Raw genomic sequence first — 14,658 nt, forward strand, 5'->3', positions numbered from 1 at the left:
CCTCTGGTGGTGGTCATGACTATGTACGAGAGGGGTGTCCTCCTCAGAACCAGTTCTGAGGCATCACTTTAGGCGTGACTTCTATTCTTCAGACGTCTCCTTAGGTCTGGTACCATTAATAATGAAGTGATAAGCAAAGTGTCAACTGCAAACTGGTTAATTCATATACTTATTACTAAAACAGAAAACAAAAAGACCACTATGACCACTGCTGCATAAAATGACCTCCCGAGCTACAAGTGCTTACCACCTTTGATCCAGAAATCGCCCTTCTGGGAATGTGTCCTACGGATATATTTTTGCACAAGTGAAAGGATGAAATGAGAGATGTGTGGTATTGTTTGTCAGAGCAAAAGAGGAAAACCACCCACATACCCCACCAAAGGGGACCGTTTAAATAATATCCCCCCCCACACTGGATTATTAGCTATAAAAAAGCATGAGGAAAGCATTTCATATATTGAAATGAAAAGATCTATTTCAATATAATTAAGGATGGATCTCTTGAGTCCATTCTTAAGTGTAAAAAAAAAACCAAGGTATATAACTGAATGCATAGAATGCTAGCTTCTGGGTAATAAGAGGAAAAAAAGTAGGAACATATGTTTGTAATTGCTTATACAATAATGACACTTTGGAAGGAAACACAAGAAATTATTAATATTTACTCAGAGTGCAGTGAGGATGAGGTGGGAATAGGGTAGTCAGGGTCCTTCTTTTCACTGTTGGGCTTTCTAGATTTTTAAATTTTTTAACGATATGAAAGTTTTGCCTATGTAAAAAATAAAATAAAGTACTGCAGTCCAGTCAACACTTTTTTGTAACATAACTGCGTGCTTTATTGAGATACACAGTAAAGCAGTAATATAATACAATAGTAAGGCATATATTTGGTGAAGTCTGATATGTTGTGAAAATGCAGTAAAACTGAAGTTTAAAAAAATAATTAGTAAATGTTACAGTGTTGGTGTTAAAACACAATATATTATGATACTCAAGTAAGAACCCAGTACCTGAAAACAATGACATAACATGCCAGGTGATGTTTATGCTTCAGTTACATTGGTTATGATTTACAGTTTAATACTCGGTGGTTATAAAGAACACGAAACAATGTCCAAATTATGCTTAAAACGTAGCAATAAAGCTCTCAGTTTTTATTCAAATATTTTGACAGACTCATTCCAGAACTAATGTCTAAAAGATAAAATAAAACAAAAGATTAAAACAAAATTAAGCCCTCTATTTACCTCTGATTTTAGAATGAAACTTAAACTTCTTAGTAGGAAGTAAAGTAACCCCTTGTTTTAAATCGCGGTTAAAAAAAAATCCTCGGGTAAAGAAAAAGGACAGCGTCACATAAAGGAAAACAATGCAAGACTAAAATCAAATCTTCATGTAATTTGTTACCTTAGAGCTTTGGGTTTTCTTTTGGAAATTATGAACAAAAACGAAAATGGAGGGAAATGTTCTCACAAGGGACAGGTGGTGAAGCTGTGAAATCAGGTGTGCACAATTATTAGGAACACCCCAAAACCAAAGTGAGGTAGAAATAGCATGAGAAGCCATGTCTGATGTTAATTATCATTAGTAAAATAAGGAACGAAACCCACTCTCCAAAAGTTAATTACACTTGATGTAAGAGGTAACAGATTTGCAAAATGATAGGTCACACAGTGATTTCTATTGAATGAATGATTAAAAAAAGTGAAAGACTAAGAAGATGAAATGAAAGAGTAAAGCTTTTTCCTACCAGTTAGTCCTCTTGAGCGTTCTCCTCTGCTTGAATGATTTGTTTATTAATATATTTAACCTGCCTAATCCACCAGAAAGGGTTTGGAGTACCTTTTGGAACATTTAAATCAATTTGCGTTCCCACTTACAAACCTGCCTGGAGTTACTTGTAGAGAAATGCCAAGGAGGGAAACATGATTCATGGGCTTCTGGGTGGATATTTAACAGTACCACAATGTGGTGGGGCTACTGTGTTACACGTTTTCACTAAGGGTTATTTTAAATTAAGTCTTGTGGCATTTACAAACTCATTGCAATGGGAAAAAAAAATCTTCAAAAACTGGAAAACCAGGACACCCACTGCTGTTTGACTGTGAGAAAAGAACAGTTGTAATTATAAAGGTCTCTCTGTAAGGTTATGAACATTCATCCAATCCTTTACGTCAAGAGTGGCCTGCTCCCTCTGAGGGACTGGCTGGGAATCCATAGCCCTCCAGCGCTACCATAGCCCTCTTCCTGCCTGGGAGTTAAAAATGCCTTCTGACGCTCTGATTTTCACTGAAGCATCATTAAATCTAAACCGTGGCATTGCCAGCAGCAGGAAGCTGAATACATCAACCAGCGGATTACTCTGACATAATAAGTCCTGTGTATTCATTCATATGTCCCTTAAAAAAATTCAATACTCTAGTTGTCAGTGGAAAGTTTAAAATGAGAAACATCTGGAGCCCCAGACAATGTTTTAGTGTGGTAGTTTCCTTCTGGCTTCAGGCTCCAGGGAAAATTCATTCTAGACCCAAGCAGGTAAGCCTGGATGACCAGAAGTAATTTCTTTCCATTAGGAAGTGGCAAGAGCATTTGAACAAGAAATTTAAAAGGTCTCTTGACATTTATATCTATTTATCTATATACCCATAGTATTTACATACTTATAGACATATAGATGTGTAACACGAAAACCCACAGCCAGTCCCACTCAGTCAACAATTCCAAAAGAGCGATATGAAGTAGTCATTTGGTGGTGTTAGAGGAAGTCCTATCTTAAATATGCAAGAAAAGAAAAAAAAGCCACGAATCTCATATGGATATCACGCTAAAAGGATGCAAAACAATGTGCTGCCTCTGTGTGTGTGTGTGTGTGTGTGTGTGTGTGTGTGTGTGTATGTGTTTGTTTTTAGGGGTTTTTATAAACAACTTTTTTTTTATAAAGCACACTTTAGTTTACAATCTTTCTTTATAACTGTTATAAATTTTTAAACAACCCAAAATGCGTTCCATATAAAGAAATGGCAAGTTATTTAGCTATCAAGATTTTACATGTAGTTTTCTTATAACTTTTTTTGTACAATTGCATAGACGTGTAAAACCTGCCATTGTTAACAAAACAATAACAGACTTAGAAACTACTGAAATCTACAGTATAGTACCACTACCCTTCACAAAAATATAGATTTTTTTTTTCTTGTAAACTCTTACTGTCTAATCCTCTTTGTTGTATGAATATTATAAAAACCATGCGGGAATCAGGAGTTGTAAAACATTTATTCTGCCCCTTCTTCATCTGTCATGACTGAAACTAAGGACTCCATCGCTCTGCCCAAATCATCTGCCAAGTGGAAAAGGCTTCCTACATTGTGTCCTGGAAAACAAAGAGAAAGACAGACTTGACACAAGGTGTAGTTATCATCACCCCAACTCTTTGTCATTTGGGAAATCATCCCCCGTTTCTAGGTGAAGACAACACAGAAGCTGCGTCGAGGGGATACACAACAGGGTTTGGTTTTTCACCAGTTTTCCAGGAAGAAGCAAAGCCTTGTTAATGAAGCCATTCCACACTGTTAGTATCAGCCTCATATTGGATCAGGCTCCTAGTGTCATATAAATGGAAAAAAGTCAGACTGCACTCATCTTCCCCATGTAAATATATATCAGAAGGCTTCCATGGATAAGCACAAGATTCCCGTCATAACAGGAACAATTCGTGATGGGATGTATCTTTTCCACCTTGCTGTGGGAGATTATTTACTATGTACTTGTATTAAAAATTATTTTACTGTCAAACAGCCATCACCATAACTATCACCACCACCGCCGCCGCCACTCTACTGCCATCACCGTTAGCGTCAGTACCATCACTACCATCGCTACGTGTGAAATCTTTATCTCAAGGCTGTTACAAGCTGTTGGCTCACGTCTAAGGCTATGGCGGAGGTGACTGTTTTCTCTCTGCTTTTACTTGAGTTGAAAGATACTCTTGAATTGACCTTTGTATACACTATTAACATTTGAATTAGAAAGCTTCAGGAAAAAAAATTACTTTTCATTCCAAATTATTCAAGAGCCTAATTATACGATGACCCACATGTATAGCATGGATTTGGGTAGCCTCTGAATCCATTTTTGATCTCCTACGAAATGAGGGTTAACTATCAGAATAGCCTTCTAATAATAATATGACATGACCTATCATGACTCCCCCAGCATGGAGCATAAAAGCAGCACAATGTCCCTGGGTACTTTGTGGCAAAATTCAGATGTAGAGTAAGATAATTTGAGACGTACTTTATGACTTGCCTCGTCATGTATGTCCCATATTTTTTTTTTTTTTTTCAACATATTGATTTTTATTTAGTATGTTTCTATATTACTTTTCAATACAAATGAAAGTACGATTATGCTTTCTCTTTTCTTTGAGGTAATTGACGGTTTTTAACACTTTCAGCTTGTGTCTAGGCTTATTTTATATTAAAGCTTACTTTATATAAACATTTTAGAGGTTTTTAAAGGTTAAATCTTTCAAAGGTGTTCATTCTTACAAACAATATTGATGAGAAAAATAATTTTCACAAAATACAGTTAATCTCAGACTTCTTTTGAGCACTTGAGAAAAAAGCACAACTTTGTAATAGGCTTGACAAATTTTTATTATTTCTAGCCACTTTTCGGGTCTTATACAGCTGGTAGTATTTGTTCTTTCTAAACTCTTCCATCTAATTTTAGAAGAATTTTGATTTGGAATCCAAGGCACATTTCCTGAGGAAAGGATATCATTTTGAGTGACTTCACCTCACCACACCACACAGCCCCTCCATGTTTCAGCCTACACTTCCCTGGGTGACTTCCCTCTAGTGGGAGCCATGCCTTGGTCATTCTGATTACCCAGGGAACATCTTAAGTGGACTTCTCTTCAAGAAAATGTATACTTCTTCAAGTTTAAAGGAAAGCCAAATTCAAGGTTTCAAATTCTATTGTGATATTTCATTTTAAAAGATAAAACATGGTATTTCTTTGCTTTTAATGAGAAAAAAAGCTTTTGAAAAAGTAAGTGTATAACTAAAAGCAAGACAATTATAGCCACTTAAAAATACTAAACTACACATCTATAACCAACGGAATGTCCGCTGTACTTGTGTTTGTGGGTAGATTTTCATTTTTTAACTTGATTCTGCATTCCAAATTGTTTTTAATACACTTGTATTACTTTTATGATGAAAAAACACCCATAAAGATTCAAATAAACATTAACCTAATGAGATAACTGTTAACACTTCCTTAAGTTTTTGCTATAATCTTTTTTTTTTTTTTAAATATAATACCAGTGTCCGTGAGAATGCAGAGCAATTGAAACTTTCATATGTTGCCAGTAAGAATGTAAAATGGTACAGTTGCTCTGGAAAACAGTTTGGCTGTTTCTTATATTCTTTTTTTTTTTTTTTTTTTTTTTTTTCTCACACACACTGTATTTTATTTTTACAAGAGATAAATAGACTTGTCCCATATTTTTATATGGCTAATTTTAATTCTTGGACATTAGGAAATCATTCCACTATTCAAGTACTGCCTTTGAAACTAAAAATGCTTTACTAGGCTATTACTGCCTTGCCATGTATCAACTTTACAGATTCCCATAATAATTGTTAAAATCCCTATAAACATTAAAGATAGACTAGGGCAGGTATTCTAATATTTATTTCAAGAGACATATCGTTTTTAAATATATGAGGGGATCTGAAGAGGACTCATAGGCAGGTACTTAAACAGCGATGGCACCAGATCAAGTTAAGACTTAACTTTAATGCCGTTCAGCCATTTTTATTAAGGTGACCAAGTCTGTAACTCTCTTTGAGCTTTATTAGTGCAGAAAGTTTCAATGAGGACTAATTATGCTTTAAAAAATCACTCTGGATTTTGGTTGAGGCTGCACATATAAAAACTTTTAACAAAGCATATGTACTATGCCTAGAGTGGGCCAGTAGTTTGGCAGCCCTCAGTGAAGAACAAAAATCATCTTTGGCTTTTCTAAACCATAAAAACCACAGGAAGACATAGTGGGTCCTTTGCTACTCCTCAGAGCACAAATATCTAACTGATGCCACGAAGTTAGAGGGCTTCCCTTGTATCTACTTTTGACTGCCCAGCAACCCTGGGAAATCTGTACAGTTATTCATGTGTAATTGAAAATAGATGGACTAACTGCAAATGTTAAATTGCTTGCAATCTTAACAGCAATTAATAGAAGCAGTAAAAACCAACCCCAAGATTCTTACAACCTGATACCTAAATATAATTCCAACTATTTCTCACATCTATACTATAGTATAGTCCTCCTGGTAGCTAGAAAATGTATTACAAAACATAAAACAGGGAAGAAATCTTTTTTTTCTCCATCAGCTTATTGACAATAATCAAAAAGTGCCTATTTTAGACTGTGCTAGGAGATGCAGCCTGCAGTTCAAAAGATAATGAAGACGAGTAAATGCATTTATAGATCATATAGCCAAGTGGTGCTTCTAGTCCTCAAAATGGTGTTCGGTTACTAAGTGGAAGGAAAATTCTTGAGTCTCTTAAGAGGCATAAGTTCTAGGGGTATCTGCTATTTAAAAAGTTACCAGGTCAGAGGTTCGTGATTTTTTAAAAAATTAATTAATTAATTAATTTTTGGCTGCATTGGGTCTTTGTTGCTGTGCACGGGCTTTCTCTAGTTGCGGCGAGCAGGGGCTACCCTTCGTTGCGGTGCGCGGGCTTCTCATTGCGGTGGCTTCTCTTGTTGCGGAGCACAGGCTCTAGGGACGCGGGCTTCAGTAGTTGCGGCACGCGGGCTCAGTAGTTGTGGCTCATGGGCTCAGTAGTTGTGGCACGCGGGCTCTAGAGCGCCGGCTCGGTAGTTGTGGCGCACGGGCTTAGTTGCTCCGCGGCATGTGGGATCTTCCCGGACCAGGGCTCGAACCCGTGTCCCCTGCATTGGCAGGCGGATTCTAGTCCCAGGTTCATGATTCTTAATACACCATACCTACTCCCACAAAATGTTAGGTGGCCTTTAACCTGTCCAGACGGTTAAATGTTCACAAATGACCTCATGGCCATCCGTATGCTAGAAAAATGAACGTTCTGAGTCACCTCACCATATCTATATGATGCCTTTCATTACTTTGTTTACAAGTACCTGCTTCATCAGAATAACAATTCCAGTGTTTTCCATGGAGGTTTTCCTTAGAGCCAGAAAAAAAAAAAATTCTATCTCTTTGACTAAATACTGCCCCAAAGAATCATATACCTCAACCCGCTGGAGGCATAGAACCACATACAGATAGGGAATTGGGACACAGAAAATAGATTTGTATCCTGCTTCCATTATCCATGCGTGTAAGGCAGAACATTAGTGAGGTCATTAATTTTACCTGCAGATTTTTCTAAAGTCAAAATGAAAATCTCGTGCTATGAGCATGAGAGGCCCTGGAAAACAGGCAGGATGCAGGCATCTGCGATTAGCTTCAGGCACAAGTAGACATAAAAATACGTCTATAGACGTATTTAATCCATTCTTAAGCAAGGATTGTTGAAGAGAAAGGCACTGTGCGTTTAACATTAGGGTAGTTGTATGTTTTTCCAAGTTGGTGCAAAGTGCGACACGTGGACTCTCACATGCCACCTCTGCCTCAGGGAGCTGTTCGCTGCAGTGATTGGCATTGAGACTTCCTGGCAGAGACCCAAGACCTCAATAGCAATCTGGCACTCTGTTTTTTAAAAAATACCGTTCCCAAAGAAATGGTGAGCACTCAGTTGGCCAAAGCAAAGCCAGAACAACGCAGTGAAATGTGCTTATCTTTTCTTCTCTGTAATTTAATCTTTGAAAAAATATCTGGTCTACTGTACGTTTGGGGTATTTTCATAGCATTAAAGAAAATCACTATTGTTTTGATTCTCTGGCTTTCTGAAAACTTATCTGACTACAATACACCTCAGGTAGTATGGTTTCCAAATGCCCATGTGACTTCAATTATATGTGCTGGCCTTTTCTAAAATTCGTTTATGAGAGACACATGTTTAAGGTGGTTAAAAATATGGTGCAACTTTTTACCACAAGTTAAAATAAATTTTAAGGGGCACTTACCATCAGAATGAACCCAAGACGTCTCACATAAGAAGGCAAACCGTCAGGAGCATTCAATGCTTCACCGATTCAGGTTTCCTGTTTCTCCTCCCAGCCCACCACTCCCTCCCTTGGACCCCACAAGCCTTGGAAGGGAGCACTGGTGTAGACACACTGAAGGATCGTTCAGTTGATTAGACCCGCGTGGCATGGCACTGGCAGAATTTCCAGTATGATGTTTAAATGAATCAGTGGCTACTCCTGTCCATCTGTTGCTAAGGATCCAGAACCTTCTCATATAAGGACTCCCCACCCATCCAACCTGTCTCCCACAATAGTACACGCTATTGCCATCCATGGGAGAGCTTTCCTTCTTGCGTCCTTCATACTAAACTCTTGGTAAGGACAATCTAGTTTCACTTGGGCTGTCACTCAACACTTTGTCATCCAATGTCCTTTCATTAGGTAATTCAATGTTTAGCTAATATGTCTGGTAGAACAGAAGTATGAAGCAGCTTTTACTGTAAAACCCCAAACCACGTTCAGTGATAATGCTGTACCCTACCTATAACAGGCATGAAAAAAATCCCTCAAGACTCCAAGATTCACTTTTTATCCCTAATTGGTTATTGTTCTATCTGGCTCAGAATGCCAAGTAAAGAAAAAAAGCATCCTCTAAAGGGCAAGTTGAGATGACATATGCTTTTCACACACCATTTTCTAAGTGGCAGTAAAGCACACAGTTAAGAGTGTGGCTCTGTCACCTTGGACACATTGCTTACCCTTTCATTGACTCAGTTTCCTTATCTGTAAAATGCGGTTAATGAGAGTACCTACCTCATAGGCTTGTCCTGAAGATTACATAATGAAAAAGATGGCAAGTGCTTAGAAAAGTCCTTGGCACACAGTAACTGCTCAAAAAAATGTTAGCTAAAGTGGGAAAGAAAGAGTGTAGGCACCAGGAAAAAGAAAACAAAAAATGAAGTCATCCCTGAAGAATAAAAACCAAGGGCACTGGCAGAAAATGCTAGGGTCCTGGAAGTAGAAGGAAGCTTTATGACTCATCAGTTATGTTCGAGGCTAAATGTATTTTGAAGATTTTGTTTGTGTTGCAAATGGCAACAGATGATGAGCTTCAGGATTCCAACCTAGGGACTACAAAGGGTTGCCATTTAAGAGAGATTCCTGTTCCCCCAACCCCTGGTCCTGTTGTCATGGTGATGACAATGACAGTGAACATTTGAGGAATGTTCCTCATAAGCTGCAAGTGGAGAGGTGACTACCATCCTTACATGATGACACGTGTAATACACACATGGGCGTGCACGCACACAATTCTTACACAAACGCCAAACATAGAAAGCGGGATGAGACAGACAGAAGCCATGGCTGTGAGCCTGAATCTCACTAACCTCTCTCATTGGCTTCCCAGGGGTATTTCTTCCTTTAATAATAGAGAGAGGAAGAGGCAGAGATATCAGAAAGGAAGAAAAAAATGCATAAATATACAGTTTCATACCAATTTGCTTCTTTTACCAAACAAATGTTGAGATGACAATTCATTTATCCCCTTCTGGAAAAAAAATAAAAACAGAAACAAAAAAACCCAAAAGACACATCCAGTCAAATAACCTTTACATACACTTAAAATCGGTGTAAACAGATAACATGATCCCGGAGACATCACTTATAGAATCCATAGAGCTCACATGTTCAACTGGATGGAAGCTGGCACGGCATAGAAATCTGACAAATCGAGCTTTGTTTTCAAGGGCAACTGTAGAATCTCAAGTTTACTGTCCAAAAATCTCAGAATCTCTTTATTCTCCACTTGACAACCAACACACCAAAACAAACAGTATAGTTGGTTTCAGGTGCCAAAAATCTGCACTCCAAATGCGAGGTAGAACACCGCATAGAGGCTAGACTCCATCCTCTTGGGAGAAGTTGTTCTATCTGATAGAAGCTGAGCATGTCCATGATGGGACTGGGGACACTGGAGAAAATTGAAACAAAGCGGGAAGGAGATAAGTCCCACTTACGGGCAAGCCACGGAGCCAGATTCAGGAATGAGTCTTCGCCTTTCTCCTCATGATTCAACAGATACCAGGAGCCTTGAGGGTCAGCCAAAGACCCTCTGGCCTTGTTTGTTTTATAGAATCCTGTATCTGTATGCAGTTATTTATTTTTGAAAAGCAGGTTCTGATGAGAAAGTTTTTCTACGCTAATATTTATATCCGGACAGAAAATTAGGGACCGCTGACCATACCTGGCATGTCTTGGGCATGCAATTTCCGGGGTCTCCAAAGTGAAATACTGGTTTTCAAACTTTGGCTTTCGCATTGGGCCACTTCCTAAAACATTCTTATCTGCAATCCAGCATTTAGAGCAGATACAAGCAGAGCTGTGAGAGATCTTGTGCAGCATCTCCCTTTCCCCCGACACACTCCAAGAAGACCTACGACCCCCCGAAACAATTTGAGTACTAGTCTAGAATGAAGAGGTATTGAGCTACTAATCCAGAAGAAACTTTTTAAAACTCAAGTTTAGGGTTTAAAACTTCTGGTGTACATTTTAAGGTTTTCTAAGTATGACCCTCCCCCTGCCTTTGCCTTCCTTCTGAATTGTCCTGAGTCAGAGATTTCTTGGGGATACAGAAACTGCATGCTTGACGATGTAATAAACATGGTCAAGGTATTCATTGATGCTCCTCAAACCATGAAAAAGAGAGAGAACAAAGGGTATTGGCTCCTCAGTTGTGGGTGTTCCCAGTGGTAGGCCCATACCAGACGATGGGGAAAAGGGAAGGGGGAGAACATCATTTCATCCTTGATGGTGCACACCAACCCCAGCGTGAATTAGTCATCCATTCTTTTTGACTTCATTAGCAAAATTTTAAAAATTTCTTGTACTTCATGGTTATACTGTCTGGTGGTAGAATTAATTCTCCTCCCCTACAAGACTGTGAGCTCCTTGAAGGCAGGGTCCACACGTTGCTCACCTACCTCTCTATCCCTGATACCTCTACTATATACCTCGACACTACGGGTATTTGGTAAATGCTGGCTGAACTAAATTAGGTAGCCACTAGGTCATGGCCAAGAGTCCTTTGATGCTTTAGGCAACTTGGCCTTGCCTGCGATCCTTTAGCTTGGACGCCAAGGGCTCGTAGCTGTGTCTGGCCTGTAACTTGGGCCTATTTTTCTTTTTCTTTTTTTTAAATTGAAGTATAGTTGATTTACAATGTTGTGTTAGTTTCAGGTGTACAGCAAAGTGATTCAGTTATATATATATATATTCTTAGTCTTTTCCCTGATAGGTTATTACAAAATATTGAGTGTAGATCCCTGTGCTATACAGTAGGTCCTTGACTTGGGTCTATTTTTAAAACCTCAGAACCTTAGGAAGGACAGTGTTGTTAGAAAGCAATGTGATTTAGCTTTAGAATGTAATTATGGTTCCTAGAATGATACAGGTTATGCATCTTTATTAATTCTTCAACAAGGCCTATTCAGAGCTCAGTATCAACTGGACACTGCTGAAGATGAAGCATATGATTTGGGTTTTGTTTCAGGTACTTCTTCAGAAACCATGTTTTCTGTAAAATGGACCTCCCAGAGCTATGTGATCCCTGACCTCTTTCAAAATCCTCCCTCGCCACTTGGGTTCCAATGTGCTCATTAGCATAGTACGAAGCGAGGTCTGCTTCTTGTTTAAAAAGAGTTAAATGTTTTCTACTTGTATCAGAAATACTTTCTACACTGACAAAATAGAGGCTCGCTGGTTGCAGCATTAAAAACAAATTCTTTACCAATAAATAAAGTACCAAATAAAAGTTTTATGTGAAAAACACATTCTTTGGAAATGAGTTTCCTTAGACCTTCGGTTAGGGGGTCCATCTGGCAATGCAGTATGCTGTCCGGAAATGAATCAAGAGAAACAGGAAGTGTGCTGGGGAGTCCTGAGTCTAAAGAAAGGGCTTGGTCAGGTCTGGAGAAGTCTCGTTTCCTCAGGCAGTACGAACGTGAGAGGATTGGCTGTAATTCATTATTCACAGTCAGAATCGCAGGACGTTACTGTTTCTGGGTATCTTTATGAGCTTCTTTATCTCAGTTCACTGACTTTTTTAAAAAGTTAAGGAATAATGAGTCCCTTTTTAGGATTTCTGTTTCATTACAAGTGAAAGAAGATTGAAATGGCTATACTTTATTGAAAATGCAGGATCTTTGGTGAAGACGGATATAAACGCGTAAATCAATTCAAAAGCACAGTTTTCTTGAGCTGAAAGTTGATCAGCACCGAAATCTGTGACTGTATGTATGTGATGAGCTAGAGTGGACAACAATTTAATGATGTAAAGTCGGGGTTGGCAAATTTTCTCTGTAAAGGGCCAGATAGTTAAATACTTTGGGCTTTGCCAGTCACACAGTCTCCATAGCGGCTGTTCAGCTCTGCCACAACTACTCTGCCCTTGGAGTGAGAAAGCCCCCGTAGACAATATGTAAATGAACGGGGGTGGCTGTGTTATGATGAAACCTTATTTATAAAGATTTGGCCCGTGGACTGCAGTTTGCCGGCCCCTGGTGTAAAGGAGCAACAGCTCAAATCCTTTCTGGAAGCCGAGAGGGAAGGGAAGGGAGCCTGCAAGGGGGGCCAGGATGCTTCCATCTGTCTTTGTTCTTTATGTTGCGCTTCCATAAAAGAATCACGGACAAGACTTGAATTTTAGAAGACGGCAGGTTTTGCAAAGCGGTTGGCTTTCTAATTTAGAGGCATTTAACAGAATGTATGTGGCCTTATGTAGGAGGGGGGAGTATGAGAGGGAGAGGATGGCATGGGCTGTTGGGGATAAAAATAATGTGGCACAGGTCAGCAGGTAAGAGATTATACAGGCAGCAGCAATACCCGCATAACAGTGCTAACTGCTTCTTGAGTTGTCTTACTGCACTAAGAGCTCATCTTGGATCCTATCATTAATCAATGTACAGTGGCACCTAATTTTTACAGAGGCCAGAACCATACCCCTCACTAGCGAAGCGTTTTCTTTCAGGAATGCACATGCATCGAACAAGCTCTTTGTTAGGCTGCTAAATGCTCAGAGACGTATGGACAAATCGCTTAAAGAGTTGATTTTAAAACGATGTTTGTTGTTCGTTCTACCCATGTAGCCTCCCTACAGAATAATGGTGGAGATTTACAAAGTGTCCTATGGTAGATAATGCCTTTTATTACAGTGGAATTTAACTTCTACATCTATTTATAGACAGAGGGAGAGATTATATAGGTAGATTAAATAGGTTAGATAGAAATTGGCTAACATTCTGTGCTTAATATATACCAAGGCCCTCAAGCTCCTCAGGTGGTTGTGAATAACTAACTAGAGCTAGAGATTCGTCAGAAAAGATAGGCTCGCAAAGCTAAACAGGCACACATTCACACCTTGAACTCCCTGCGGTTTATAGTGGCTACGAGGCAGGACAGTGCTGGCTATCACTTGATCACTAAGCGGAGAAGCGTGCAGCCTCCTTTATTAATTTGTATAACAGTTTAGCAAGGCCATCAAGGTAAGAGCTGAAGTCTAATCGAACCTGCTGAATAGCCATGAACGAGGCTCTTCACTTCTTTGGGCATCCAGGTACTTCTAGTGGAAATGAAAGGTGAAGATTAGCTGATACCTGAAGACTTAGCGCTAAGTCAAAACTGTGGGAAAGGGTAACAAAAAAGTTGTGAATTTAAAGTACACAAGAACTCCCCTATCTATATGCTTTATATTTATGAAAAACATAATATTAAAAAACGTCTTTTCCTCTGTGGGAGATTATCTAGCAGGGTTAAGTAAACCATGAGGTGGTATTTAATAGCACATTTCCACTAAATGTCAGACCTCTGGCTCTAACATCTGTTTTAAGTTACTAAAACAGCTGTCCGAAACAGCTGTAGCAAGCATGGACTTCATTTTTCGTAACACAATGGGAACGTGGATGCAGACTTAGATTGAAAATACAGTGTTCTCTAAGATACTAGCAAGGTCTTGGCAGAAACTTCCGTGGTAATAAAACTTTTAAAATATAATTTTTGTCAAAAAGATATTTACCTGGGCAAGGAAAACTGAGATCAGTTAGATCAGTATTTTTAAACAACTGGATCAGAAAATCAATATAGTGGGTTGCAACCAGCATTTTATTTTTAAATAAAGAAAACAGAGAAACAGTGTGAATTATACGTAGTAAAGAAAGTATTGTTTCATGAAACTTTTGTTTCTGATCTTTGTATGTATACGTGACTATATACATATACGTGTGGTGTATATATGGTGGGTACATACATATTTGTGTGTACATACATACGCAAATAATTTGTTTTATATCTTTACCCCGGTTTAAGATGTAAAATGTTTCTCTTATTATGGATAATGGTCAGAAAAGGTCAAAAGCCACTGTTTTGAACATCAAAGATGTTAAGATGAACTTTCAAGACCCTTCCAATTTGGGAGAGTCTCTAATCCTGAGACGTTAAGAATCTCAAGATTTTTGGCTTAATATCAACTTAACATA

General features: G+C 38.7%; 1 protein-coding gene across 7 annotated transcripts in view; it reads right to left on the reverse strand.

Annotated features, from left to right (window-relative positions):
• Positions 1 to 3,095: 3,095 nt before the first annotated feature.
• DMD (dystrophin) overlaps positions 3,096 to 14,658 on the reverse strand; it is a 1,714,964-nt gene continuing 1,703,401 nt past the window's right edge. For 4 of the 7 annotated variants that reach the window (XM_061178412.1, XM_061178413.1, XM_061178411.1 and 1 more), the window contains one exon: positions 3,096 to 3,373. In XM_061178412.1, coding sequence (XP_061034395.1) covers positions 3,276 to 3,373 — 98 coding nt within the window. In that variant the 3' untranslated portion in view covers positions 3,096 to 3,275. Of the gene's footprint in view, positions 3,374 to 9,516; positions 9,549 to 14,658 lie in introns of all 7 variants that reach the window. The other 3 variants (XM_061178407.1, XM_061178410.1, XM_061178409.1) reach the window with 1 other exon arrangement.

The sequence above is a fragment of the Eubalaena glacialis genome, chromosome X, assembly GCF_028564815.1.
Source record: "Eubalaena glacialis isolate mEubGla1 chromosome X, mEubGla1.1.hap2.+ XY, whole genome shotgun sequence".
Taxonomy (NCBI): domain Eukaryota; kingdom Metazoa; phylum Chordata; class Mammalia; order Artiodactyla; family Balaenidae; genus Eubalaena; species Eubalaena glacialis.